Source organism: Equus przewalskii, chromosome 9 (genome assembly GCF_037783145.1).
Source record: "Equus przewalskii isolate Varuska chromosome 9, EquPr2, whole genome shotgun sequence".
Taxonomy (NCBI): Eukaryota; Metazoa; Chordata; class Mammalia; order Perissodactyla; family Equidae; genus Equus; species Equus przewalskii.
The window spans coordinates 13,660,301-13,686,313 of record NC_091839.1 but is presented as its reverse complement, the minus strand read 5'-3'; the positions used below and the strand labels follow the sequence as shown (position 1 = coordinate 13,686,313).

The following is a 26,013-nucleotide window of genomic DNA, read 5'->3' as shown; positions in this document are numbered from 1 at the left end:
CCAAGCAGCATAAGTTCAGGGGATGGAGAAGAAAACTGTTGGACTGGAACCAGGGGTTTGTGGGGCAGACTAGAGGGAGATGAGGTTCAATAGGTAGGTTGGGGCTGTTGTGAGGGCTTTGAATGCCACCCTAAGGATTTTGGGGTTTATCTGAAGATTTTTGAGGAGGGAAATGGCATTAATATTATGACCTTGATTCAGTCACTTATTCTTTTAACCTCTCTGGATCTTAGATCCCTCATCTTTAAAGTAAGGAGTTTGGACCATAAAGGAGTTTCTGTAGCTAAGGAGTCTGTGATTCTGTGATAGAGGAGATTATTTTGATGAGAAAGTGCAGAATTGGTTGGAAGGGAGAAATAGAGGCAGAGGGAGTATTTAGGTAGCCAGTGCAATGTCAGGCATTGTTACCGAACCTGAAGTGAGTTCGCTCACCCGTTGCACAGCAAGCCAATCTCTGACACCAGGGGTGGTGGAAGAAAGTAGGAACTTTATTTTTGCACAGCGCTGAGCAAGGAGAGAAGGCAGCTAACGCTGAAATCCCAAACTCCCCGAAAAAGCTAAAAGGAAGGGTTTTTATTTAGGGCTTTAGGTAGGAGAGGGGGAGCATATGGCCTTGCTGGTCGGAGCTTTCCCACCAGCCTGTCTCTGGCCTTGAGACACTTGCAGACAGGAGGGAGTTCATGACCTTGCTGGTCAGAAGCTTTCCCACCAGTCTGTATCTCTTTGTGGGGAGGAGATGGTCCAGGTGCTTGTCCTTGACAGTGTCTGTCTCCATGGAGGATAGTGGATTCTGGAGCCAGGAAGCCAGAGAGTAAGCAGGGAATGAGTGTTTTGCTTTTAACCCCATATATGCTGGGTTTAATGTGGGGAAACTGATATCAGGGTCGATATCAACTCCCCCCTATTTTATGTCTGTCCCTCAATCTTGAGGGATTTGGGGTGGCGACCGATCTAGCTACTTCCTGCTGAAATGGGGCGTAGGTTGTTTCATCTCATTGAACCAGTCTTTTAATAAGGCGGTGATGCTGGTGGGCTCCTGAAGTTAGGCCTGTATCATGTAAGTAAGTAACCAGGTATTTAATAAGAAGTTTTTCTGGAGAAACAAAAAGAGAAAAACACAGTTAATGATTGGAGCAAATTATAAACCAGTTTCTGAGCCCACGGGGCAGCCAATCAAGATTCCTAGAAGTCAGGGTCGAAGCATCTTTTGCAGTTTGAAATGTCTCTGATGGTGTCATCTGGCACTCAGGTAGCTTTCTGAGTGGCTTACACAGCAGTAGACATGAATCTCTCTTAAGTTTATATTGGGTCTTCCAGCTTCAGTTTGTAAGGCTTTAGGAAAAAGGTAAGATTTAGTTTTCAATGACTCTAAATGAAAATAATTGGGGGAAAAAAAAACCCCTGAAAATGCTAGTTTGTAAGTTTTTAGCCAGATATTTCAGGAGACGAAGAATTCAAGATCCAGTCCAGTTAACAGGAGTAAAATAAAAATTTCAAAGACAATTGAAAAAAATTAAAATCTAATATCTATAAGCATGTATTACAGTTTCTATTCAAACATAATCTTCCTCCCTAAAATCACCCTCAATTTCACTAGACATAGCCAAATTAAAACTAACTGGTTTGCAAAATAAGTCTAGTTTTAATAAATTTGGCATAATTATTTACATAAGTACAGCAAGAATAGTAATTGATCATCTAGGCTCTTTTAAATCTGCTTTGCTGGAACCTTATAAGGAATCTCAGGTTGACCTTTAAAGGCCTCTCAAGGAAAGCCAAGCAAAGGACCCATTATCAGATTCTGCCTGCAGTACCTACGGATTTCCGTGAATCCCTCTCTTCGTGAGGTTCCCCAAAATATTGAGGTTCCTTGTACCTGCCAGAGGGAGCGACATTCTTTGCTCAACCTTACCAGGTTACAGAACCCATAAATACAGTACCAGGCCAATATTTCCAAGTGGCTTTATTCCAGAATGTCAACCTTCATTCCTCAAAAGCTGTCTTGTCATATCCAAGGCTGTATGTTTTTTTTAAATATGATATTCCAGTCAAAGTCTTGGTAATATAACCAGTGTTTCCAACTGTGTCCTGTTAAAAGAAGAACAGATTCTTATTGCACTTATGCAAACAGCTATATTGCCATAAGAATAAGAATACTTACTTATCAGAAGTTTTTGCGTTTTGGGGGGCTCAAATAGGGAGGAAAAGACAAATGTTTCAATTTTGTTTATAAATTGCTGCAAGTCATTGTTCTTTAAGAGAATAGAGAAAAAGGTTTTCTTAACTCTGAAAAAAAGCAAAACATTAAAAACAGTAATATCTCAGTTAAAAAGTCATAAAAATTATAATCATCTCTATCAGTTTATTCTGTCCTGTGTAATTGGCTCTTGATTTTAATCTTCTGTCAGCAGTTTGTGAGGTCATCAGTTTCTCTGTTGGAGTTCTGTAATTTTTACCCAGTTTAGTTTTACAATCTGAACATTTATTAGAAACCTGTATTCTAGAGTGCCAGAGTCCTTTCCATGAATTTCTCTGAAGATGAAACATCTTTGCAAAAACATCAAAGTAAAATAGCCACTGTTCATAAACAACAAAACATTTAAAAATGGTAATTGACCATCAAAAAGGGCATTTGACCATCTCTGTGATATACAACATTTTGAGATAATAACCAGGATTATAGCTGACAATCAGAACAGATCAGATAATTTTTAAAATATTTATATCAGTAACATTTATATAATATCATTTAAGAAAGTTTATCATTACTTATCTGACAATGCTTCTCATGTAATTTAACATACAAAATAAGCCTTATTAGTTTAGCTTTCTTTTCTTATAGGAAGAGAGCAAATTTCTCCGAGAAGTCCCAGGGGCCCTCTGAAAATCCCCAGAGAAACCTTCTCTCCTCTTCCAGGTCAAAAGAAAGCTTTTATTCAATACTTGAATATTTGTGTCAGGGGGGAAGGAAGCTTGTCAAAAATATTAAAAGCTTTAAAACATTTGTTCAGATAGGAAACAGAGTTCACTTGTAAAACCATGTTCAGGTATCTATTCAAAGTGACAACAGAAAGAGTCAAGGGGAAACAGTGTTAAAATAGTCAAAAAAAGCCTTTTTATAATCTTTTTATAAAAAGCAGATTAAAAATTTAGGAAAATTATCCTTTTAAGAAAGAGGAAACCAAGTTTTAATTTTGTACCAGTTTATTTTTGACATATAAGTTTATGTACTTAATTGGATTTACTTTAATCCTGGACAACTTGACCATATATAAATCTCTTTAGGGTTTTACTTTTACAAAGCTTTGGTTACTTCTTTTATGTTCAGAATTTGTTCCAGCATTTTAGGACAAATTTATTTTTCTCAACTCAAGAAACAAAAATATTTCCATTTTTTATATCTTTTTATTAAAAAACATATATTTTATTTTCTTTGTATACAGACCTTTTAGAAATATATGTTTTCTCAGCATACATAAAACATGTTTATTAATAAACCTAAGCACTTTTTAGTCTCTTTGATATAAGAAACCAAAGGCAGACAAATATATGCTTAGTAGTTAACCTTTAATATTTTATCTTATGTGGAAATGACCTAGATACCCAATAAACTGTTATTATTTAACTTAACTTAGTAAAGTTATAAAATTTAAGTTTCCCAAAAGATTTTGGAAGCTGTTTTTTAAGTATTCAGATTATAAAACATAATTATTGTACTTAAAACTCTTACCCAGTTTTAACAATTACTCTTAAAAACTTCATGTGACATTACCCCAGTTAACTATTGTCCTCAGTTGTTTTAAGTACATATATCATAATATAATTATTATACATATAATTATACATATAATTATTGTTAAAAAGTTTTTCCAAAAACTTTTATTTTTTATATTTATTTAGTTTACCTGTTCTTAATAATTATATTTAGATTGTCTACAAAAACTCCATGAGACATTAAACAAAATTAGCTATTATACTGAGTTATGAGTTTTGCTGATAAATTTTGTAACAGAGATGACATGAGCTCATTTGACCAGTAAACCCAGGCTGTATGTCTGCATTGTAGCCAATGCTCATAACTTTGAGGACATGTTCATTTTAAATGAAGCCAGCAAACTTAAACAGGCTTTTATTCATCAAAGGTCATTTTATATCATGTTAAATAACTTTGTCTCTTAGAAGTTTTTGCATATTCATTAAAGACTGCATTCCATTATGAGAGATTTTGAATCCTCTTCTGAAACAGGTTTTCATAATGATCGTTACAATTCCCAATTATCTCAAAAGTTTGCTTATTTTTACTTGTTCAATTTTAGATCAGAAATTTTGGGGGAGTTGAAGCGAAGCTCAGCTTGCTGGGAAGCTCAGCAAGAGAGTAGACAACAGCAGCAGATTTGGGTTGGCTGGCTGCTGGCATGTTTAATTATTTAATTATTTTCTTAAAGAGGCAGTAAAGTATTTCTAATTTTATTTAGAAGCCTCAAAAGATTAAAACAGGCTCCCCATTGTTGCAGCTGGCTTTTCCAATTGCATACATTAGTTTGGGTTAACTGTAATTGGCCCGTTTAAGTGTATCAGTTTTTACAAAACTTTATCTTAGTTTTACTAACCCTTATACTTTTAATTATAACTTACATTAGAATTCTATTAACAAGTTTTGGTATTACAATATTGTTCAGCAGAAGCATTCCCAGTTAGACATAACATTTATTCCCAAAGAAAACATCCAGGCAAAGATGACATAACCTCTTCATATAATATTAGCTTAAACACCTTAATCTTTATAGTCTTATTAATCTTAGTAGCCTAACTGTTGCCCCAAACAATTGTTGGTCAGGTTTTTCACTCTGATTTTTGCCTCCTGACCTTTTACATTTTTCAAGCTGGGGTAAATAGAACAGATTTGTCTGATGTCCTTTAATGTTGGGGAGCCAATAGAGGGGTCCCTTTAGCCCATCCAACCTTAGGCAGTGTTTCATTAAAACCTTTGTTTTAACTTCATTTATATCTGTTCCATTCATCCCATTGGGATGAGTCCTGTGACTCTTCCCTTTCTGATTTCTCTTTGTTAACATTTTCTTTAGCATCTGTAAGACTATGAGAAGCTGAGACCCCAAGTTTGATTAAGTTCTTAAGACTAGTCATTATAGTTTCCTCTTAATTTGGTCTTTTCATAGTACCAATAAAACAGTTGTTGATCATAAGAGCTATCTAAAAAGTTTCCCAACTTGAGGATCCATCTTTTGGCCATTTTTTTCTCTCCAGAGTCTAAAGAATATTGTGGCCACGTGGTGTTACAAAAGAAAATCATCCCTCTTTAGACATTGCCTTATAGCTATAGGTCGACCATCATCCAAAGTTTTTCCCAAGGGGCTCTTAGGTGGAATAAATGCAGCATCTCCCATGTTAACACTTTTAAAAGGACAGACAAACAGACAACAACAACAAACACCAAACACGCGTGCATTCCCAAAAACCCTCGGCCACAAACGGAAGCCAAAACAAAGACCAAAACCAAAAACCAAAGTGCTTCCAGCCCCACCTTAGTCCGTGTCCTACACTCGGGGGCGCCCAACAAATGAGGATCCGCCATCCAGATCTTCCCAAGTGAGCAAGGACAAGGGACCTCGGTTGTGCACACCCGGGGGACTCACCAAAACCTGGCCGGGGCGTTGCGGCAACTTCAAAACAAATGGAGCCCAGAGGGCTGCCAAGGTACTCATTATTTCCAGCCGGTCCTGTTGGAAAAGGTTAACACAAAGACAAAGACAAAAACTACCAGCTACTTACAAGAGACGTCTTCCTAAGTCCTAAACCTGGTTTCTTCCACCAACAAAGCAAAAGCGCCGTGGGCCAACGACGTCTGGCTAGCAGCCAGCTGCTTGGGGCTGTCCCTGAGACAAGGGGCTCAGGCAGCTGCAGGACAGCTTCCAAGAGAGGCCTTTAGCCAGAGGCCAGTGTGCCACAGGCGAGACGTCCACCTGGGACATTGTCCCATCTGGGTTGCCAAATTTTTACCGAACCTGAAGTGAGTTCGCTCACCCGTTGCGCAGCAAGCCAATCTCTGACACCGGGGGTGGTGGAAGAAAGTAGGAACTTTATTTTTGCACAGCGCTGAGCAAGGAGAGAGGGCAGCTAACGCTGAAATCCAAAACTCCCGGAAAAGCTAAAAGGAAGGGTTTTTATTTGGGGCTTTAGGTAGGGGAGGGGGAGCATATGGCCTTGCTGGTCGGAGCTTTCCCACCAGCCTGTCTTTGGCCTTGAGACACTTGCAGACAGGAGGGAGTTCATGACCTTGCTGGTCAGCAGCTTTCCCACCAGCCCGTATCTCTTTGCGAGAGGAGATAGTCCAGGTGCTTGTCCTTGATGGTGTCTGTCTCCATGAAGAATAGTGGATTCTGGAGCCAGGAAGCCAGAGAGCAAGCAGGGAATGGGTGTTTTGCTTTTAACCCCATATATGCTGGGTTTCATGTGGGGAAACTGATATCAGGGTCAGTATCAAGCTAACATCTGCTGCCAATCCTCCTCTTTATGCTGAGGAAGATTGGCCCTGAGCTGACATCTGTGCCCACATTCCTCTACTTAATATGTGGGACTCCTGCTACAGCATGGCTTGACAAGCAGTGCATGGGTCTGCATCCGGGATCCAAACCGGCCAACCCTGGGCCGCCAAAGTGGAATGTACAAACTTAACTGCTGCACCACCAGGCCGGCCCCACTCCCTTCCCATTCCTCCTTCCCCTCCCCAACTCCATTTTCACGGGACTCATATCAAGGACCCAGAAACCCTCATTCTTATTCTAAGGTCTCTCTCTGATCCCCACTACTCCCTTTTCTCTCACTTCTACCCCTGGCCGCCATATTTACCATGTGTTGCTAAAAACACCATAGATATTGGTAAAAGCTTAACTGGTGTACCTTTCAAAGTTTCATCATGAAAACAGAAACCCCTCTAGGTATTTCTATCAGAAAGGTCTTTAACATAGGGAATTAGGTGCTTTTAAAACAATTGAAAGGTTGGAGAAATGGAGGTTAGGGAGTTGTCACTGACGTCTGATTTCAAGGTCACACTGCCACAGCCCCCACCCAGAAGTAAAGAAACACCTGCCTCTTCCCATAAAGTGTGTGTCTGCCACACATCAGCCAATCCAATAGCAGAAATAGTAGCTTCCATCTCCCTTCCACCTTCTGAATCTCACACAAGTGTGTCTCAGAATTTAAATTAGATGTGGAAAGCCATTTGTTTGGAGGTAAAAAAAAAAATGGTAGTATTTGGCCTTTCGGTTCTTCTGATATGGGGGGGAATATAGATGCCAAGTGCCAACTGACAACGTATTGCATGACTGGGTCCAAATCCCAGCTCTCCCATTTGCAGCTTGTGTGACTCTGGGCAAGTGACCCCACCTCACAAAGCCTCAGTTTCCTCATGTGATTTCATAGAAAGATGTTTGGTCTTTGTCTTTGTTCCTGGCACAGGGCTCCTAAAACCCTTAGAATTTTCTGATTGATAAGGGTGATAGGAGTGTCTTTTGTTCTAATGAGGTAAGTGTTGATGGGCTTACCATGGGGGCTGGTCACCAGAAAGACCAAGTCTTGATTGGATCCTTGGAACTTTCAGCCCCACCTCTCAGCCTCTGGGGAAGGGAGAGTGGCTAGAGATTGAATTAATCACCAATGGCCAGTGATTTAGCCAATCAAGCCTAGGTAACGAGACTTCTAGAGAAACCCCTAACTGACAGGGTTCACAGAGCTTCCATGTTGGGAAACACATCAAGGTGCTGGGAGGGTGGCATGCCTGGGGGGAGGGGGCACCATGGAAGCTCCATGCCCCTTCTCCTGTACTGTGCCCCATGCCTCTCTTCCATTTGGCTCTTCCTGAGTTGTGTCCTCACAGTAAACCAGTCTTAGTAAGTAAAACCCTTTCCTGAGTTCTGTGAGTCATTCGAGAGAATGATAAAACCTGAGGGGGACTGTGGGAACCCCCTAATTTGTAGTCAGCCAGGCAGACATGTGGGTGGCCTGGGCGCCCCATTTGTAACTGGCATTTGAAGTATGAAACTGAAGGAGCAGTCTTGCAGGACTGAGCCTTCAACCTGGAGGTCTGCATCGACTCCAGGTAGCTAGTGTCAGAACTGAATTAAATTGTCAGACACCCAGTTGGAGAATTGGTTGCTGATGGAAGAAAAAACCCTTTCATCTCATGTGAAACATGACCAGGCAGGTGTGATGCTAGAAGTGATTATGATAATGTGCGTGATCTGCACATAGCAGGTGCTCAGGGAGTTTCAGAAGACTTTGTTTCCACTCTCCTCTCTCCTAAGACCTCTCACACCTTGACAGGTACCCTTCACCCCGTCTCCTTCTCTCTGTTCTCAGAGAGATAGGTCTTAGGCAGTGATTCTCATCCCAGGAGCAGCGGAGGGACCAGCCTGTAGATCTATACATATCACCCATGCAATTTTACGTTTACCTCAATTTAGTTCCACAAGCACACACAGCATGAATACTCGATGGAGATCCTGATGTGATTTACCAAAAAAATGGGTTTATCAGGGTCCCGGAGTCATGGTAATTTTGTGTGTCTCTGTATTTTCTTAGTCAGTAAGAGATATTGTGTATGGGGTATCCATGAAACACTCTGATTGTCCATGCCTTGTTCATTTGTTGATTCCCAAAAAGTGTAATGGGTACCAGGTGCTGTCCTGGGCCTAGAGGCACAGCCATGAACCAGAGAGACAAAACGGACTTGACTGCTGACATCCAACTATGACTTCACAGCTGATATCCAAAAGGCATTTCAAGATGCCCTCAGATTCTTGATCCCAAGCCAAATTTCTGATCTCAGTTTGCTGCCCCAGACTCTTTGCCCATCTCGGGAGGGGCCACCTTGGAGTTTTCCCAGCTCCACTCTTGTTCTCACACCCCACAACCAACCCTTCAGCAAATCCTCTGGACTCCACTTTCAGAACAGATCCAGAGACTGATTCCTTCCCACATGGTCGGGCCACTGCCACCTCTCACTTGGATTACTGCAGTCACCTCCTCACCGGGCTCCCTGCGCTCAACCCAGCAACCACAGGCATCCTGACAGAACATGCATCACTCACGTCCCTCCTCTGCTCTGAACCCTCAGTGGCTGCCCAGCTCACTCAGAATAAAGCCACAGTCCTGGCCACAAGGACGGGAGGCCCTCACCATCCAGCCCCTCTCTCTCTGACTTCATCTGCTCTCATCTCTCCCTCTCTCTGCTCCAGCTGGGCCTCCTCCTTGCTGCTCAGATGCCCACAGAGACGCAGAGCTAGTTCCTTTACTTCCTTGATGGCTTTGCTTAAATGTTGCCTCTTCAGTGAGGATTTCCCTGAACACCATCTTTTAAAGAAAAAGGAGGAAAAAAGGCCACTCCAAGCATGCCTTATTTCATTCTAACATATCATTGTTGTTGTTGTTTGCTTTATTGTGTGACTACCCCCTAGCACATCAGGTCTACGAGGACTCGGAGTCTTGCATGTGGCTCCAAGGTCACCTTGGACTCAACATAGATGGAGGAAGGAGAAGGCACTCCTGCTTCTCAACCACTCAGGCTCAGAAGTGACACCAGTCATTTCTGCCTGCATTTCATTGGTGGGAATTAGTCATCTGGTCCAACAAGAGGCAAGGGGGTGCTGGGAAATGTAGTCCCTGGTTGGGCAGTTTCCACCCACTTTCCAGGTGTGAGCTAGTCACATGGTTCACCTAGAGGCAAGGGTTGCTGGGAAATGTAGTCGCTGGCTGGGCAGTCTCCCCTTGTAACATCTCTACACCCTGAAGGGAGCATGGATCTTTGGTGGGCAGTCATCTCTGCCACATTGTGTGACCTTGGGCAAGTTACTTAACTCCTCTGGGGCTCAGTTTCTTTACCGAAAATATAGGACTATGAATAGGACCTCCCTCATAGTTGTGGTCATGATTTAGTGAGTTGAAACATACACAGTGCTTAGACTAGGGCTTGGAACAGAGTGGGGGCTCATCATATTCATGATTTTTATTGTTTGTTGAGAATCGACTTTGGGTTATATCCCTCAATCCTTACCACGACCACAGGGTGCACATATCCATCACACCTACTTTACAGAGGAGGACGATGAAGGTTGGAGAGGGGACGTCAGTGACCCAAGGCTACACAATCAGGAAGCAGCAGAATCAGCCTGGTAGCAGACAGTGTGTCACACCGGGGACTATCAGACTTGTTGCTAAACAGTCCCACCCCTAGCCTCTGCATTTCCCTCTTGTAAGATGCAGGGCCCCCAGCAAGGTTGCCTTAATATCCTGACTTAGTCTTGCATTGCTGGCCCTGCCAGCCTTTCCAATCTCATCTCCTATCACTCTCCATCTCCCCCACCACGACCCAGCCACCTGCTATCTCTCTAATCCTCACATAAGCCACGCACGGTCCCACCTCAGGGCCTTTGCACCTGCTCTTCCCTCTGCCTGGAATGCTCTTTCTGCGTGTCTTTCCATGGGTGGCTCTTTCTTCTCATTCTGCTCTTGCCTCAAATGTCACCTCCTCAGGGAGGCCCTCCCTGAGCCCAGCTCAGTCACTTCTTTTCGCATTACCTAGTTTCCCCTCTCTGCAGAGAAGCCAGAACCATCTAACATTTTACTGTGTTCATGTATTTGTTAGGGTCTGTCTCCCTCACTAAGCTGCAAGCTCAACACAAGGATTAGCCTCATTCTTTTTGCTCTTCCTATATCCCCAGTAACTGGAACTGTGCCTGGCATGAAGTCCAGCCTCGGAAAAGTAAGACTAACACAAGACATTTAACTGACAACCTATGACCCTATGTACCTCTTTGCCCACGCTTCTTTCCCTACTTCCTCCAGGGACACTGTTTGAGGGCACACACAACTCCAAAGGGCACCACTCCGGACGGCATCAATGTGCCCTGTTGGGAAAGGACGGTGTTTGTACAGTGCACAACCTATACAAACGTAGTGATGCTTCTGTTGCCATATTTCCCTCTCCATTCATTCGTTCAGTAAATATTTATTAAGTACATACGGTCTACCACAGTAGTGGTGTAGATGCAGTGGGAGATGAGAGAAACATGTTTCCGCCTAGGTGGCAAAGTTTAAACTTGCAAACACAAATAAAACAGAACACGTCAAAGTGTCAAAACTAAATATGCAACTGGGAAGCACAAAGTCATTGCTCTTACTTCTCTATATTTTTCTCATCCTCTCCTTTCTCCCTTTCCTCTCTCCTTATCAGATACCCACATTGAGGCTCTGCAGTCACCGACAGATACTCCTCATTCTTTCCTGTCTCTCTCCTACCCAGTGTGCTAGAGCTGGTTGGCACAGGCTCGCAAAAGCCAATTGTTAAATATTTAGGAATGTTGGGAGCTGGTTGTCAAACCGTTGGTAGCTTAAAATCAGGTATGTGTTAGAAGCGATTACACCACAGAAATGGGCCAACAGTGTAAGGCAGGGTATGTTGAGGCTGTTTTTCTGACCAGCTGGTTTTCCAGCACACCATGCTCCCATCTGTTTCTGGCAAAAGAAACTTGGCTTTGTCAAAGAATACCTAATTCCTTCACAGATATTCAGTCTCCACCACCAGCCCCGCCCCCGGCAGACTTCAGCTCCCTCCCGGGTGGTGGGAAGTGTAAACTCTATGGGCCATGTTGTGCTGGAGGAGAGAGAACAGAAGAAGAAGAAAAGCATGAGGAAAGCTTATGAAAAAGGGAATAGAAAGGAAAGCAATGTAGGAAGGAAAGAGAAAGAAAAGAGAAGTAGGAATCCATGAGGGCAGAGGTTAGGATAGAGAAAATGTGGGGACCTGCCAATACCCACCACACAATGTCCTCACAGGCAGTTGGGCCATTTCCCCACCTGGGACCTGAAGTTGGCCAGGTTGCCATGAAGATGAAAGAAACCGCAACACAAACTACCCTGAAACACGGTGGGGGTGGGGACACAGATAGCTGGGCTCAGGAGGGCTGGATCAGTGGTCCTGGGGCCAGGATGCCTCAGATTCTGAACTGTTGAGGGGGTTGGGGGCCTGTATCCTGGGTATGAGGGAGGAGGGGGCTGGGGGCCTGGACCCCTGATCTGAGGGAGGAGGGGACAACCCAGATTTCTCAGTCCCTGATCTGAGGGAGGAGGGAGGACACAGATTTCTCAGCCTTTAAGCCATTGAGATTCAGAGGGTGGGCCCAGGCCTCCTTTAGCAAGGCCCTCCCCTCCCCACCCCTTTCCTGAACTGCCTGGGATGGGGTGACATAAAGTGTCGGTTTCCTGATAGAAAGAGCAGGAGCAAGAGAGTCCAGCTGCCCTGATCATGAGCCCTGCCCTGCTGCTGGCCCTCCTGGGCATCGCCCTCATGCTGCCCCGTGAGTGAGGACCCCAACCTGGGGGGACTTCCCTGGAGGATGGGCTGAGATGGATTTGCTCTTCCCATTTCAGGAGTGCAGGCCCTGACCTGTCAGTTAGGGACAGGTGAGGCTGTGAAGAATGTATCGGACATGCCCCTCCACTGGACGGTGACGAATCAGCAAGTCTGTGAGGATGGCTGGGGTTGCCAAGACACACTGCTGCTCACTGAGACGGGTGAGAAAAGCCCCGTAGGCCCCAAGCCTGGCTCCCACCCTCTCCTGTGTAGAGACATCCCTCCCCGCACCCAGCCCTCCTGCATTCCCTATGGGAACTCAGAGGACCCATCCCCTCCTACAGGAGCTGTCCCCTCCCCAGCAGGGGCAAAGTCTTGGGTGCCCAGTTACCATCTGTCCAGCTCTGATCTAGGCCACGAGATACACCGTCTCTCTAAGACCCGGAGTCCTGACCCCACCACGGCCTCCCTCCCTCTGTCCAGGACCCCATGTGAACCTGGTGGTCAGCAAGGGCTGCACCCCGGAGGCAGATCACGAGGCCCGTGTCACCCAGCACAGGGCAGGGCCCGGCTGCTCCATCGTCTCCTACACCCACGTGTGCCGCAACAAGGACTTATGCAACAATGTCCCCAACACCTTCCCTGTCTGGGGGACTCATTGCCCCCAACAGGTGCCTGAGGGAGGAGGGGGAGGAGGAGGAGGGAAAAGTGAGTGTGGGGAGGAGGGGAGCGACAGGGCTGAGGGGGTGAGGTTAGCACAGCAGGGACAGTCCCAATTCCCTGCACCCCAGGCCTGCATGACAGGAGCCCGAGGAGGGCACGTTTTGGGGGAGACTGGGGAGATTGATTTCTGGGGCAAGCAAAAGCAGGGTGGAGACAAAACCCCTGATCTGAAGGCAGAACTCTCTCTTTCTCTCTCTCGTCTCTCACCTCCCAGTCCCGGGGTCCGTGCGGTGCCCAGTCTGCTTGTCCACAGAAGGCTGTGCATCTGCAACAGAGCTGACCTGCCCTGCTGGGGACACACATTGCTACAACGGGACCCCCCATCAGGGGAGGTGAGGCGGGACATCGGGGTCCCTGGGGGCACTGAAGGGGAGGTCTGAGGGCCGGGATCTGGGTCTCTGGGAGGGAGGGTAGCTGAGGTCTGGGACCTGGAGGAGGGTGGGCCTGCAGTTTGTGGAGCTGCGCCTCCCCTGTAGGTTGCATGCTCCCACTGGCAACATCTGCCTCTCTCCCCTTCCTTCCCACAGGGGGCATCTTCACCAATCTGAGAGTGCAGGGGTGCACGTCTCAAGCAGGCTGCAACCTGCTTAATAACATTGAAAAAATTGGGGCCCTGACTGTGCGTGAGCACTGCATCCATGAAGGTGAGTCCCTCGTGCGGGAGACGAGGCCGTGCCCTGCACTGCAGCCTTGGGGCACTGTGACCCTTGTGAAAGTGGGACACCTGAACACATCCCACCAAAGCCAGTGCCCGCGAGTAATTTAGGAGTTTGCTCCTCACTCAGGGTGTGCAAACGAAGGGATTCTCCTGGTAGGCATCTTCATGGGGGTGCCACTAAGAGGTGTCCCGTTGCAGGGGAGAGAGAGGGCACATGGTCCAGGCGACAGATATTCAGGGCTGGAACCCACCGCTGGATGTTTTAATTGATGATCAGGTTTAGGGCGATGAAGTCAGGGTGGCCTGTCCAGGCGGGAGGGGAACCCCAGAGCAGAGAGGGTGGTCACAGGGGCGGAGAGGGTGGCTGCTGTGCATTCCACTTTCTCCATCAAGTGCGGAAGTGAGGGCAGGAGCGCCCACTGGTTTTCATGCTGGGAGTGACTCACTGCTTCCAATTCCATTCTCCACACCCCTGGCCTAGGGTAACCCTGGGCTCCCACTTCTCCCCTATCACCTCACCCCTACTCACACCCACCCCACCCATGGTCCTGGAGCACCCCAGCAGCCCTGCTGCCTAGGGAAGAAGACCACAGACACTGGAAAGGGTGCTCCCAGTGTGACAGGGGCAAGCAAGAGCCAAATGGGGACACTGGGGGGGTCCCCACTTCCTCACGGAAACCACTCAAGGGCAGACTGAAAGTGGCCTGGGAGTGTCTCCATGGGAATGGCCGCTGCATGCAGGGAGGGTCAGGGGATTTTCAGAGAGGGAAGAAGTGCCGTCCCGGTCTGAGCCTCAGTTTCCTTGTCTGCCCATGGCACCCTGACCCTACAACTTTAAGAAAGAGCTGAGTGAGTTCAGCAAACTTTCCTCTTTGTGCTTCGATGCCTCTGGCTGGACTGGGGGCCTGAGGACAGGGCCTGGACGTCACTGACCGGAGAGTTCCAGACGCTGACAGCACAAGAGCTAGCTCAGGATGGGTGCCCGGGATTTATTTGCAAGTGAGTTCATGCAGGATTCAAGGTCTCCCATGCAGATCCCAGAGGACTCAGACCCCATCCCTGCTCAGGACTAGGAAGGGAGACGTCACTGGAGCAGATGGTCACAGGGCTGTGTGGGAGGGGGTCTGGGGAGCTCAGAGGAGGGAAAATACTTATCTCCTGGGGGTGGGTATCAAGGAGGCCTGCACAGAGGAGGTGATCTGTGAGCTGTGTTTTAAAGATGAGCTCTAACTTATTTGAAGAAGAGGAAAAGGACAGGAGCAGGCAGAGGGAAGAGCATGTGCAAAGGCCTGGAGGTGGGCTTGGAGGCTGCAGTTTCAGGAAGGCGTCCTTGGCTGTGCCTGAGATGGCTCATCAGAGGATGGGTACAGCCAGGCCACGGGTGATTACAAGTTTTCCAGGTAGACGAGGTGGGTGTGGGCGATGAAGGGAGAGCCATTCCAAGCAGAAGGAAGAGCTCGGGCAAAGCCAGGGAGCCAGGAAACGACCTGGAGTATCTTGGGAATGGATATTGGTGGGGACCAGATAGGTGGGTGGGGGCCTGGTGATGTCCCCACAAGGCCAGGCTGAGGAGTTGGCTTTTCTCCTGAGGGCAGGGGAGCCACGGAAGGGGGCTGAGCAGGGAGGGGCAGAGTCTGAGTCTCTCCTTCTGATTAATGCTGGTTTCGTAACCCGTCCGGGCCCTCATCGCTGGGACCTGCTGACATTCGTAATCCAGAAGGTGTTTCAGAAACAGTTCAGACAGAATGCACGCTACACACACACACACAACACACAATACACACACACATGAGGCCACATACACACCACACATCCCATACCACACACATTCCTGTGACATCAAACATGTACCACACACACCACAAACCTTATACACTATACAGACCACCCACCTCACCCGTTACATACAAACAAAACACAGACACATAGAACACACACCATGCCACTCCCTCACAACAAACACATACCACATACATCACACGCACAGTGTCACTACACACACACACACACCAAACATCATGTACCATACACACACACTACACTCACCATACAAACATGCCATACACATATAACACACTGCAGACAACCCCTACACACCACACACATACTACACCCCCACACACATACCATACACGTGTACTACACACACCACACATGCCACATGAAACACAGCTTTTATGCCACGAATGAATGTCCCATCATAATCCATGCTTGGTTAGCTTTCGACATTGGAGCCAGATCTCTTGGAGGATGTGTTTGGCTTCCCTGGTTCTGTTCAGTTCAGCAGTTTAGCAGCATTTCCTGACCATCGGCAAGACCAGGCATCAGAAGCTAGGTACGACAAGAGGTCAGGGAATATATGGAGGACAGAAGGGCATTCCTGGAGCCAGAGCAGCCCCTGAGAAGGCATGGGGGTGGCAGAGGGCTGGCACAAGAGCACAGGCTGCCCAAGATGGGCCACAGCAGGACCCCAAGCTGAGGAAGAACAAAAGGGTTGGAACATGAAAGGGCCTTGACCTCCCCTAAGCAACTGGGCGGTGCTCCCAGGGAGAAGGGTGGGTCTGCTCCTAGCCAGGAGAGCACAGCAGTTAAAGAGCTTGATGTCTGAATCAGAGACATGTTGGCTCCCCTGTCTGGGCTCTGCCACTGAACCAGCTATTGAGGGTCAACACCTCTTTGAGCCTTTTTCAAGCAATTCAGGAAGGAGGAGACAATTCCAGAGAGTCAGGAGCAAGAGAGTATATGCAAAGGCCCTGGGTGGCCATATGCCTGCTGTGTGTTCAAGGAGGAGCCTAGAGGCCAGTGTGGCTCCAACAATGTGATCAAGGCAGAGCAGAGCAGGACAGAGAGACGGGGGGGGGGGGGGGGGGTGGGGGGAGGTGCAGATCACCTAGACCCTTTGGGCCAATTAAGGGACTAGAATTCGATTCTGACTCGGATGGGATTCAGACCACCTATGGAGGGTCTGAGCAGAGGAGAGACAGGAATCAACTTACCTTTATGGGGATCCTTCTGGTTGTTGTGTGGAGAACAGAGTGAGGGATAGGTGGGAGTTTAGCAAGTATTTTGGAGACCCCCATGGAGACGTAGGACAAACAGGCTAGAGCCAGGGGCATCTTGGAAGCTGTTGAGGTGGCAAGACCTAGTCAGGTTCTGGGGGTATCTTGCAGCTTAAGACAACAGGATTTCCTGATGGCGTAACAGGGTGTCAGAGGGAGGGGATTGTCAGGAATGTTCTTGAGCAACTGCTGGAAGGAGCTGCCATTGAGCAAGGTGGGGCAGATGGGGATGGGGAGAGCAGACAAAGGCTGGGAGGAAAGCAGCAGAAGCTGTGATTTTGTCGTCTGTGATGTAGGGAAATGAGTGGTCCTCCGTCATGGGGCTGTCCTGAAGATTACCTATGTTTATGGATGCTGCGTCATCAGCCCGGGAGTTTCTGCCTCAAAGGACAACTCACTGTGATGGCCTTGAGAGAAGATCTGGGCTCAGGGTTTTCACACTAGACTCCTGAGGGCCACAGGAGCCGAGGTAGCCAAGCACGGTCATTGATTCCTGTCTTCCCCATCGCTCACCCCAAGGGGCCACAACGCCTGAGTTCTGAGTCCCCTGACTGGTGGTGGGCCCTCGAGCAAGCTACTGAACAACTCCTCTGCCTCTGTTTCCCATCTTGAAATGGGGTGATGATGATAACACCACCTACTTTGGGGTTGCTGTGGGGAAATAAAGTGATCAAAACACATAAGCTCCTCGGCTCGTGTCAGGGGGCTGATCCAAGGAGCAATCAGGACAGCCAGGCTCGTAGTAAATGCTCAGTGCACGGCAGTCCTTTGCGTCTTTTTGTTTAGAACATGTGGCTCCTCAGGGAAAAAGAATAGATGGTGTCACGCTACCCTCCTCATTACCCGGATGACGGCCTTGAGGCCCAGCGAGGACAGTGGGAATTTGGCCACGCTGAGGAGGAGCCCTCTATCTCCCTCACTCCCAGGGAAGGAGTCGCCTTTCTCCAGGAGCTTGGGAGAGGTCCCTGCAGGTGTTTGAGCAAAAACAAGACAAAGAAAGGAGGTAGGGCTCAGACTTCCAAGGTCCCTTCAAAGTCTGATATTGAAGGACTCTGTGGCCAGGTCACCTGGAGTGTGACTCAGGAATGTGATCACCTCCTCAGCCTGGGACCTGGAGGGACAGACACGGCTGTCTCCATGGCTTTCCCAGACCCTGCTTCATCCAACCAAGCTGTCCTGACCTGTCAACGGGGAGTCATGGTGAATGGATACAAATGGGCTCAGACACCCGTCGAATGGACCGCGAGAGGGTCCCAGACGTGTGAGGCTGGAGAGATGTGTCAGGAGACGCTTCTGTTGGTAGACGTAGGTGCGTGGGCTGTGCAAGAGGTATGGCCCCTGCGCTGGGGCCCAGGCTTCCCCACCCTGGATTCTGTCCCTGCTTTTCCTGCCCAGGTCCCTTCACACTGGAGCTCTAAACCCAACTCTTCTTCTTTCTGTGCCTTGTTTTCCCCTTCTGAAAACTGGGAGCAATAATACTACCTACCTTGCTGGGTGGTCGTGTGGATAGACTCGATAGTCCATGCAAAGGGCTGAGAGTAGAGCTGGCACAGGGGGACCCATAGGCTTCATTCAAGGTTTATGGAGCATCTGCTGCGTGCCAGGCACCCTAGATCCCACTGCACCTGCCTTTGTGCAGCTTTATGAGCCGGGGAAACAGAAACATGGCCAAAACAGAGAGCAAGATATGGTGTGGAGATAAGAGGTGTGGCGCGAAATCCCCCAGAGAAAGGAGAGAGAGAGAGTGAGGGAAGGTTGCACGGTGATAATGGGTACTCAGGGCAGCCTCTGCTGCAAAGGTGACGTTGGCACAAGAACTGAGAGCTGGCAGCGCTGGAGGAGGACCCAGCCTCTGGCCCCCCCACGGCTTCCCACATTCCAGGTGACCCGTGCTCTTGTTTGTGCTCAGGAACCTGCACCCACCCTCTGTCTCCTGAGCCCCCTGCCTCCCTCGGAGCTTCCTCCTCTCCCCAGCGGCTTCTCACTGCTCACCCCTCAGGACACAGATCACTCATAGTGGGGAGCAAGGGCTGCAGCAAGATCAGGACACATGGATTCTCCAACTGTCCACCGTCCCAGCCGGGGCCCCCCGGAATGCTCGTCGCCTCCTACGCCCGGTTCTGCTCCGCCAAGTGGGTGCAACAGGGCCGACAGCAGCAGTGTCCTGTTGGACGCCATCCCCCGTCCAGGTGTGGGATCCCAGGCATGCTGGGTGGGACCAGGGACAGAGATGGGGCCCAGAGACAAGGGGCTCCGGGTCACAAGAGGTGGCTGCCGGGAGGAGCAGAGCTGTGCACCCCAACCTTCTCTCTGCTCCCAGCTCCCCCTGTCCCTGGAGACCTGCAGTGTCCTGCCTGTGTTGAGTTGTTTGGATCCTGCTCAATAGAACTCTGATATTGTTACCTGCCCCAGGTAACGTTCCGTTGTTACCGTGGTTCCATAAATCTCAGGGGAGGTGAGTACTGATGGTCTCAAGGATGACGGGATTAGGATCTGGATTCACTGGTCCTGAGGTTGGAGGTGGCCTGAGTTCCTGACTCATGGGTTTGGGGGTGGGAGGTTGAGGACCCCGATGTCCGGTCTAAGGGAGGAGGGACGAGAGGCTGATCTCCTGCTCTGACCAGGGAGAGGGCGCATCTGGGATTCCTGGGTCTAGGAATTTCAGTGGTCTGTGCTTTGAGTTCTCTGATTTAATCTTCATCCTCTAGGTGGGCTGTCCTCCTCATTGGACCTGCAGGGCTGCATGGCCCAACCTTCCAGATATCTGTTGAACCATATCCGCAATATTGGGGTCTTCTCCTGTGTTCAAAAACCTCTCCACACGGCTACAAGACAAAAAAGACAGTTTTATTACTGAATGAGCATTAAACCAGAATGTGACGTGCACCACAGGCAATCCGCTAGGGAACCGCAAAGACAGAAGGACAGCTCACCCCTTATCTACCCAAGGGACAGACTGCCCCTCACACACGTGTTCTCAAGGTAAACAATACGAGTCCTCATGTAGGAAACTTGATGGGGCCATTGGTCACACTGAGTTCATTCTAAATTCATCTGGTAATTGGGGCCACCATCTGTGTTAGTTAACTGACTTTATCCAAACGAGAATAACCTGCTCATCCCTTTACGACTGGAGGTCATTTTGCACCAGGAGTGAGGTGTCCACCTCAGTTAGGCTCCTGCCCTCCCCAGAAGCTGGGAGACAGGCTGTCTTCCCTGCTGATTGCATTTCAAAGAGAATGGCTTTCCTGTACTTGAGAAAGACATCCCTGGGTTGTAAGGCTGGCGAGGGGCTCATCTACATTTTTTAAAGATTTCCATACATCTCAAAGGGACAGAGAAAGAATTTATAATTATACATTCTGAAAAGAAAGTGGGCTGTCTTTCCCTTTTTGCTCCACGGAAAAGATAAATTTTTTTGCTTTTTCAATTTGTATTGACCCTTACAGGGGTTATTGCAAGAGAAAAGTGGTGCATTGCATCAAATGCTGTAAATCTAGCCTGAGGGACGCCAGGCAGGTTTAGCAATAAAAGTCTGCAAATACAAAAAGAAATCTCAATTCCAGTGCTTTTTCTTCTGGAGTAGCCAACAGTTGGTATTTTTGCAATGGATCAGTCGCTTGCAATGGATTTTAGACTCTTGTAACCTGGTTTCGCCAATACAATTGGGCAAAAACCTTCCTTGCTGTAAGAGGAACTCAGACTTGACCAACCCTCACACTGGCTCTGAAGAAGCAAATCCTGTGCTGATAAATGCGGATACATTTTAATGCCAATAGGGGCAACCGGAAAAGACAGGCTGATGTGGGAAAGAGCCATAAATCAGAAAAAGGACGAACCATGGAAATCACAGAAAATTAGCAAGACTAGAAATTAACCCTAGCCTCTCCTCCCACCAAAATAGTCCACTTGGAAACACTAAAATATCTTCTAAAATACAACTCTGAGGTGATTATATTTAGATATTAACATTGATGTTTCCAACCAGTATATTTGGTATGGTAAACATCTTATAAGCTCCAGTAAGAGAACCACAGTGCAGAACTCCAGGTTTTGGACAAATTTGATGGTTCTTTCTTGGATTAAGCACTCCAACATTTGGAAAAGCTCTCCAGGCTTGTCACTGGGCCCCAGTGGAATCTGATGCCTGGTGCACTGGGCCTAATATTTGTGTTCCCCCAGAATTCGTATGTTGACACCCTAACCCCAGTGTGGAGGTTTTTGGAGCTGGGAACTTTGGGGAGGTAGTTAGGTTCCGAGGGTGGAGCCTTGAGACAGGGTTAGTGCCCTGTCTTAAAGTTCTCCAGAGAAACCGAACCAACAGGATATATAGAGGTGTGTGGAAAGATTTATTATGAGGAATTGGTTCATGCAATTATGGAGGCTAAGAGGTGCCAGGATCTGCTGTCAGGGAAGCTGGTGGTGGAGTGCCAGTCCAAAGCTCAGGCCTGAAACCAGGGGAGCCAATGATGAGACTCTCAGTCCGTGTTTGAAGGCCGGAGAACAAGAGGGTCGGTGTCCAAGGGCAGGAGAACATGGAAGTCCCAGCCCAAGCAGAGAGCAAATTCCTCCTCCACCTTTTTTGCTTGTTCAGGCCCTTGATGGATTGGAAGCAGCCCATTCCCACGGGTGAGGGCCGTCTTTACTCAGTCCACTGAGTCAAATGCCATTCTCTTCCGGAACGCTCCTCCCAGAAACACCCGGAAGATGTCTTACCAGCTGTCTGGGCATCCCTTAGCATAAAGTTGAACGTAAAATTAGCCATCACAGCATCCTTACAGGTAGAAGCCAGAGGCAGCCAGCCCTCTTTGAGCCATGTGAAGTTACAGTGAGACGTCTGCCATATGCAGCCCTGAGGAGGGCCCTCACTGCAAGCTAAAGGCACCCGGCTGCAAACACAAAGGGCATTGTGACCTAAACTGCACATCACCTACTGGGTGTAGTCAAGCTTCCAAACAACAACGGTGGGCATGCACAGCAGCATCTGTCGTCTACTAAAAAGCTGTGTGTGGGATCAGGCTCAAGCAGGCATGCAGGGCACAGGTGAAAGCCCCAGTAGGTGGCTCCGACGCCCACGGCAGCTGTTCTTCCTGCCTCTTTCTCACCCAAACTCTGGGCTCATGGGAATTCCCTGTGATCTGTTTACAGAGGAGAGAAAGCACAGACCAGATTTGGAATGGGTCTGCAACTCTCCCCAAGGCCCACCTGGCTGTTGACTGTTCTCAGTGCCCAAAGCAACAGAGGTAAAGACCAACACTAATCTGTTATGGCATCATGCTATGGCAGTGCTACAAAGGACACGCTCCAGCATGGAGGGCACTGAGCTTTGTCCTCACAGGGGTAGATACAAACTGTGGTCTCTGATTCGGCCTCCTGGTACTCATATGATGCTTCTGTCAACTCTGCCATTCAGCAACTTTGAAAATGTCTCTTCTTTGGCTGTGATATGCTACGAAGTACTGTTGCCTATGGGGTCAGACATTTTAAAGCAAAGGAAGGGAGGCAATGAGCTCACACCCGTGGAGCTCACTGATCTTCCCAGGTGCCCCACTACACAGAGAAGTCACTGAGTGAGTTCAGCAGTCTTTCCTCTTTGTGCTTGGATGCCTCTGGCTGGACTGGAGGCCTGAGGACAGGGCCTGGACGTCACTGACCCAAGGTTTCCAGACGTGGACAGCACAAGAGCTAGCTCAGGATGGGTGCCCGGGATTTATTTGCTGAAGTGAGTTCATACAGGATTCCAAGGTCTCCTGTGGAGACCCCAGAGGACTCAGACCCTGTTCCTGCCCAAAGGGCCTCCAGGACTAAGAGGGGAGACATCACAGAGCAGGTGGTCACAGCAGATGGTCACAGGGATGAGGGATCTGGGGAGCTCAGAGGAGGGAAATCATCTCTGGGGGTTGGTATCAAGGAGGCCTGCACAGAGGAGGTGACCTGTGAGCTGTGTTTTAAAGATGAGCTGTAGTTTATTTGTAGAGGTAAAGGTTAGGAGCAGGCAGAGGGAAAAAGCATGTGCAAAGGTCTGGGAGGTGGGCTGAGCCTGCTGTTTTCAGGAAGGCATCCTTGGCTCTGCCTGAGATGGCTCATCAAGAGGACGGGATATAGCCGGGCCTCGGGTGATTACAAGTTTTCCGGGTGGACGTGGTGGGTGTGGGCAATGAAGGGGAAAACCATTTCAAGCAGAAGGAAGAGCTCGGGCAAGGCCAAGGAGCCAAGAAATGAACTGTTGTATCTTGGGAATGGATATTGGTGGGGGACCAGAGAGGTGGGTGGGGGCCTGGTGATGTCCCCACAAGGCCAGGCTGAGGAGTTGGCCTTTCTCCTGAGGGCAGGGGAGCCACGGAAGGGGGCTGAGCAGGGAGGGGCAGAGTCTGAGTCTCTCCTTCTGATTAATGCTGGTTTAGTTGTCCAACACTCATTGCTGGGACCAGCTGACATTCGTAATCCAGAAGGTGTTTCAGAAACAGTTCAGACAGAACGCACGTGACACACACACACACACAACACACAATACACACACACACCATGCCACATACACACCACACATCCCTTACCACACACACATCTCCTTACACCTCACATGTACCACACACACCACAAACCTTACACACTATACATACATTCTGCCTACCTCACACGCAATACACCACATACCACATACAAACAAAACACAGACACACAGAACACACACAGCATGCCACTCCCTCACAACAAACACATACCACATACATCACACACACAGTATCACTACACACACACATACCCCACACATCCCTAACACTCCATACGCACACTACCCACTCCATACAAACATGACATATGCATATCACAAACCCCATACACCACACAAATACTACACCTCTGCACACATACCGTACATGTACACTACACAACACCACACATGTCACATGAAACACAGCTTTTATGCCACAAATGAATATTCCTATCATAATCCATGTTTGGTTAGCTTTTGACATTGGAACCAGATCTTGGAGGATGTGTTTGGCTTCCCTGGATCTGCTCAGCTCAGCAGTTTAGCAAGTATTTCCTGACCATCGGCAAGACCAGGCATCAGAAGCTGGGTACGACAATAGGTCAGGGAATATGTGGGAGAGAAGGGCACTCCTGGAGCCAGAGCAGCCCCTGAGAAGGCATAGGGTTGCAGAGGGCTGGAACAAGTGCACAGGCTGCCCAAGATGGGCCACAGCAGGACCCCAAGCCTAGGAAGAATGAAAGGGCTGGAACATGAGCTCCTTGACCACCCCTAAACAATTGGGCAGCTGTCCCAGGGAGAAGAGTGGGGCAGCACAGTCAGGAAAGCACAACAGTTAAAGAGCTTAAAGTCTGAATTAGAGGGACGTGGGCTCCCATCTGAGCTCTGCCGCTGAACCAGCTGTTGAGGATCACCACCTCTTTGAGCCTCTTTCAAGCAATTCAGGAGGGAGGAGACAATTCCAGAGAGTCAGGAGCAAGGGAGTGTATGCAAAGGCCCTGGGTGGGCATATGCCTGCTGTGTGTTCAAGGAGGAGCCTAGAGGCCAACGTGGCTCCAACAATGTGATCAACGGAGAACAGAGCAGGACAGAGAGACAGAGAGGGAGGGGGAGGCCAGATCACCTAGAGCCCTTGGGGCCAATTTAAGGACTTAGAATTCGGTTCTAGTGGGATGGGGACCTATTGGAGGCTTCTGAGAAGAGAAGTGACATGAATCAACTTACCTTTATGGGGATCCTTCTGGGGCCGTTGGGTGGAGAATGGAGTGAGGGGAAAAGGAGGAGTGAGGAGGGGACCCCCATGGGAGACCCAGGAGGAAGCAGGTGAGAGCCAGGGGCGTGATGGAAGTAGCAGAGGTGGCGAGACCTGGTCAGGTTCAGGGGGTATCTTGGAGTTTAAGACAACAGGATTTCCTGATGGGGGTCCAACACAGGGTGTCAGAGAGAGGGGATGGTCAGGAATGACCTGAAAACTGTTGAAGGAGCTGCCATTGAGCAAGGTGGGGAAGATGGGGATGGGGAGAGCAGAGTAAGGCTGGAGGAGGGTAGCAGGAGCCGTAATTCTGTCGTCTGTGATGTGAGGAAATGAGCGGTCCCCCTTCGTAGGGCTGTCCTGAATGTTACCTATGTTTATGGATGCTGAGTTTCTGCCTCAGTGGATGCATCTCAGCAGACCATGTGATGGCCTTGAGAGAAGATCTGCTCTGTGGTTTTCACGCAGACTCCTGAGGGCCACAGGGTCTGAGGGGAGGCAAGGACGGTCATTGATCTCTCTCTTCCCCATCACTCACCCCAAGGGGCCAGAACACCTGAGATCTGAGCCCAGTTCGGACCCTAACTTGGTGGTGGGACATCGAGCAAGCTACTTAACAACTCCTCTGCCTCTGTTTCCTGTCTTGAAATGGGGTGGTGATGATAACACGACCTCCTTTGGGGGTTGCTGTGGAAAAGAAGCTAAATCCCAGGCACAAAAGCTCCTTGAGAGGTGTCAAGGGGCTAATCCAGGGAGCAATCAGGACAGCCAGGCTCGTAGTAAATGCTCAGTGCACGGCAGGCCTTTGCATCTTTTTGTTTAGAACATGTGGTTCCTCAGGGAAAGAAAATACATGGTGTCACGTGACCCTCCTCATTACCTGGATGAGGGCCTTGAGGCCCAGCGAGGACAGTGGAAATTGGCTCAGGCTGAGAAGGAGCCCTCCATCTCTCACTCCCAAGGGAGGAGTTGCCTTCCTCCAGGAGATTGGGAGAGGTCCCTGCAGATGTTTGAGCAAAAACAAGACAAAGAAAGGAGGTAGGGCTCAGACTTCCAAGATCCCTTCTAAATCTGACATTGAAGGACTCTACGGCCAGGTCATCTAGAGTGCGACTCAAGAACGTGATCACCTCCAAGCTGGGGACCTGGAGGGACAGACACCGCTGTTTCCCCGGCTTTTCCAGACCCTGGTGATTGCTTCTCTCCAGCTAATCTGACTCCTGTCAACAGGGAGTCATGGCTAGGATGCAGCCAAACTCGGCTCAGACACCCTTGAATGGATCGCAGGTGGATACAGGAAGTGCGATGCTGGAGAGAACTGTCAGGAGACGCTTCTCGTGGCAGCAGATGTGTGTGGGCTGCAAAAGCAAGCACGGCCCTGCGCTGGGTCCCAGGCTTCCCCACCCTGGATTCTGTCCCTGCTTTCCTGCCCAGGTCCCTTCACACCTGGAGCTCTAAAGC

At 48.7% G+C, this 26,013-nt stretch overlaps 1 protein-coding gene and 4 long non-coding RNA genes across 6 annotated transcripts; 3 read left to right on the top strand and 2 right to left on the bottom strand.

Annotated features, from left to right (window-relative positions):
- Positions 1-467: 467 nt before the first annotated feature.
- On the bottom strand, positions 468-16,912 carry LOC139073512 (uncharacterized). Its single transcript, XR_011522330.1, has 2 exons — positions 16,745-16,912; positions 468-6,398 (listed from the first exon to the last, which is right to left on the bottom strand). It is a non-coding gene; the product is annotated as an uncharacterized lncRNA (long non-coding RNA).
- LOC139073511 (CD177 antigen-like) lies at positions 12,299-13,401 on the top strand. The gene is made up of 4 exons (XM_070558012.1): positions 12,299-12,371; positions 12,445-12,588; positions 12,851-13,038; positions 13,305-13,401. The coding sequence occupies exons 1-4, from the start codon at positions 12,320-12,322 to the stop codon at positions 13,368-13,370; spliced, it is 450 nt and encodes a 149-aa protein (XP_070414113.1). The 5' UTR covers positions 12,299-12,319; the 3' UTR covers positions 13,371-13,401.
- LOC139073514 (uncharacterized) lies at positions 13,622-18,859 on the top strand. 2 transcript variants are annotated; one of them, XR_011522332.1, is made up of 4 exons: positions 14,596-14,747; positions 17,611-17,810; positions 17,958-18,116; positions 18,807-18,859. It is a non-coding gene; the product is annotated as an uncharacterized lncRNA (long non-coding RNA). The 2 variants fall into 2 exon arrangements; XR_011522333.1 differs by lacking the exons at positions 14,596-14,747; positions 17,611-17,810 and adding an exon at positions 13,622-13,734.
- Positions 18,860-18,887: 28 nt separating this feature from the next.
- LOC139073515 (uncharacterized) lies at positions 18,888-20,357 on the top strand. Its single transcript, XR_011522334.1, has 3 exons — positions 18,888-18,996; positions 19,128-19,262; positions 19,516-20,357. It is a non-coding gene; the product is annotated as an uncharacterized lncRNA (long non-coding RNA).
- LOC139073516 (uncharacterized) lies at positions 19,483-21,663 on the bottom strand. Its single transcript, XR_011522335.1, has 2 exons — positions 21,524-21,663; positions 19,483-19,632 (listed from the first exon to the last, which is right to left on the bottom strand). It is a non-coding gene; the product is annotated as an uncharacterized lncRNA (long non-coding RNA).
- Between the last annotated feature and the right edge of the window lie 4,350 nt (positions 21,664-26,013).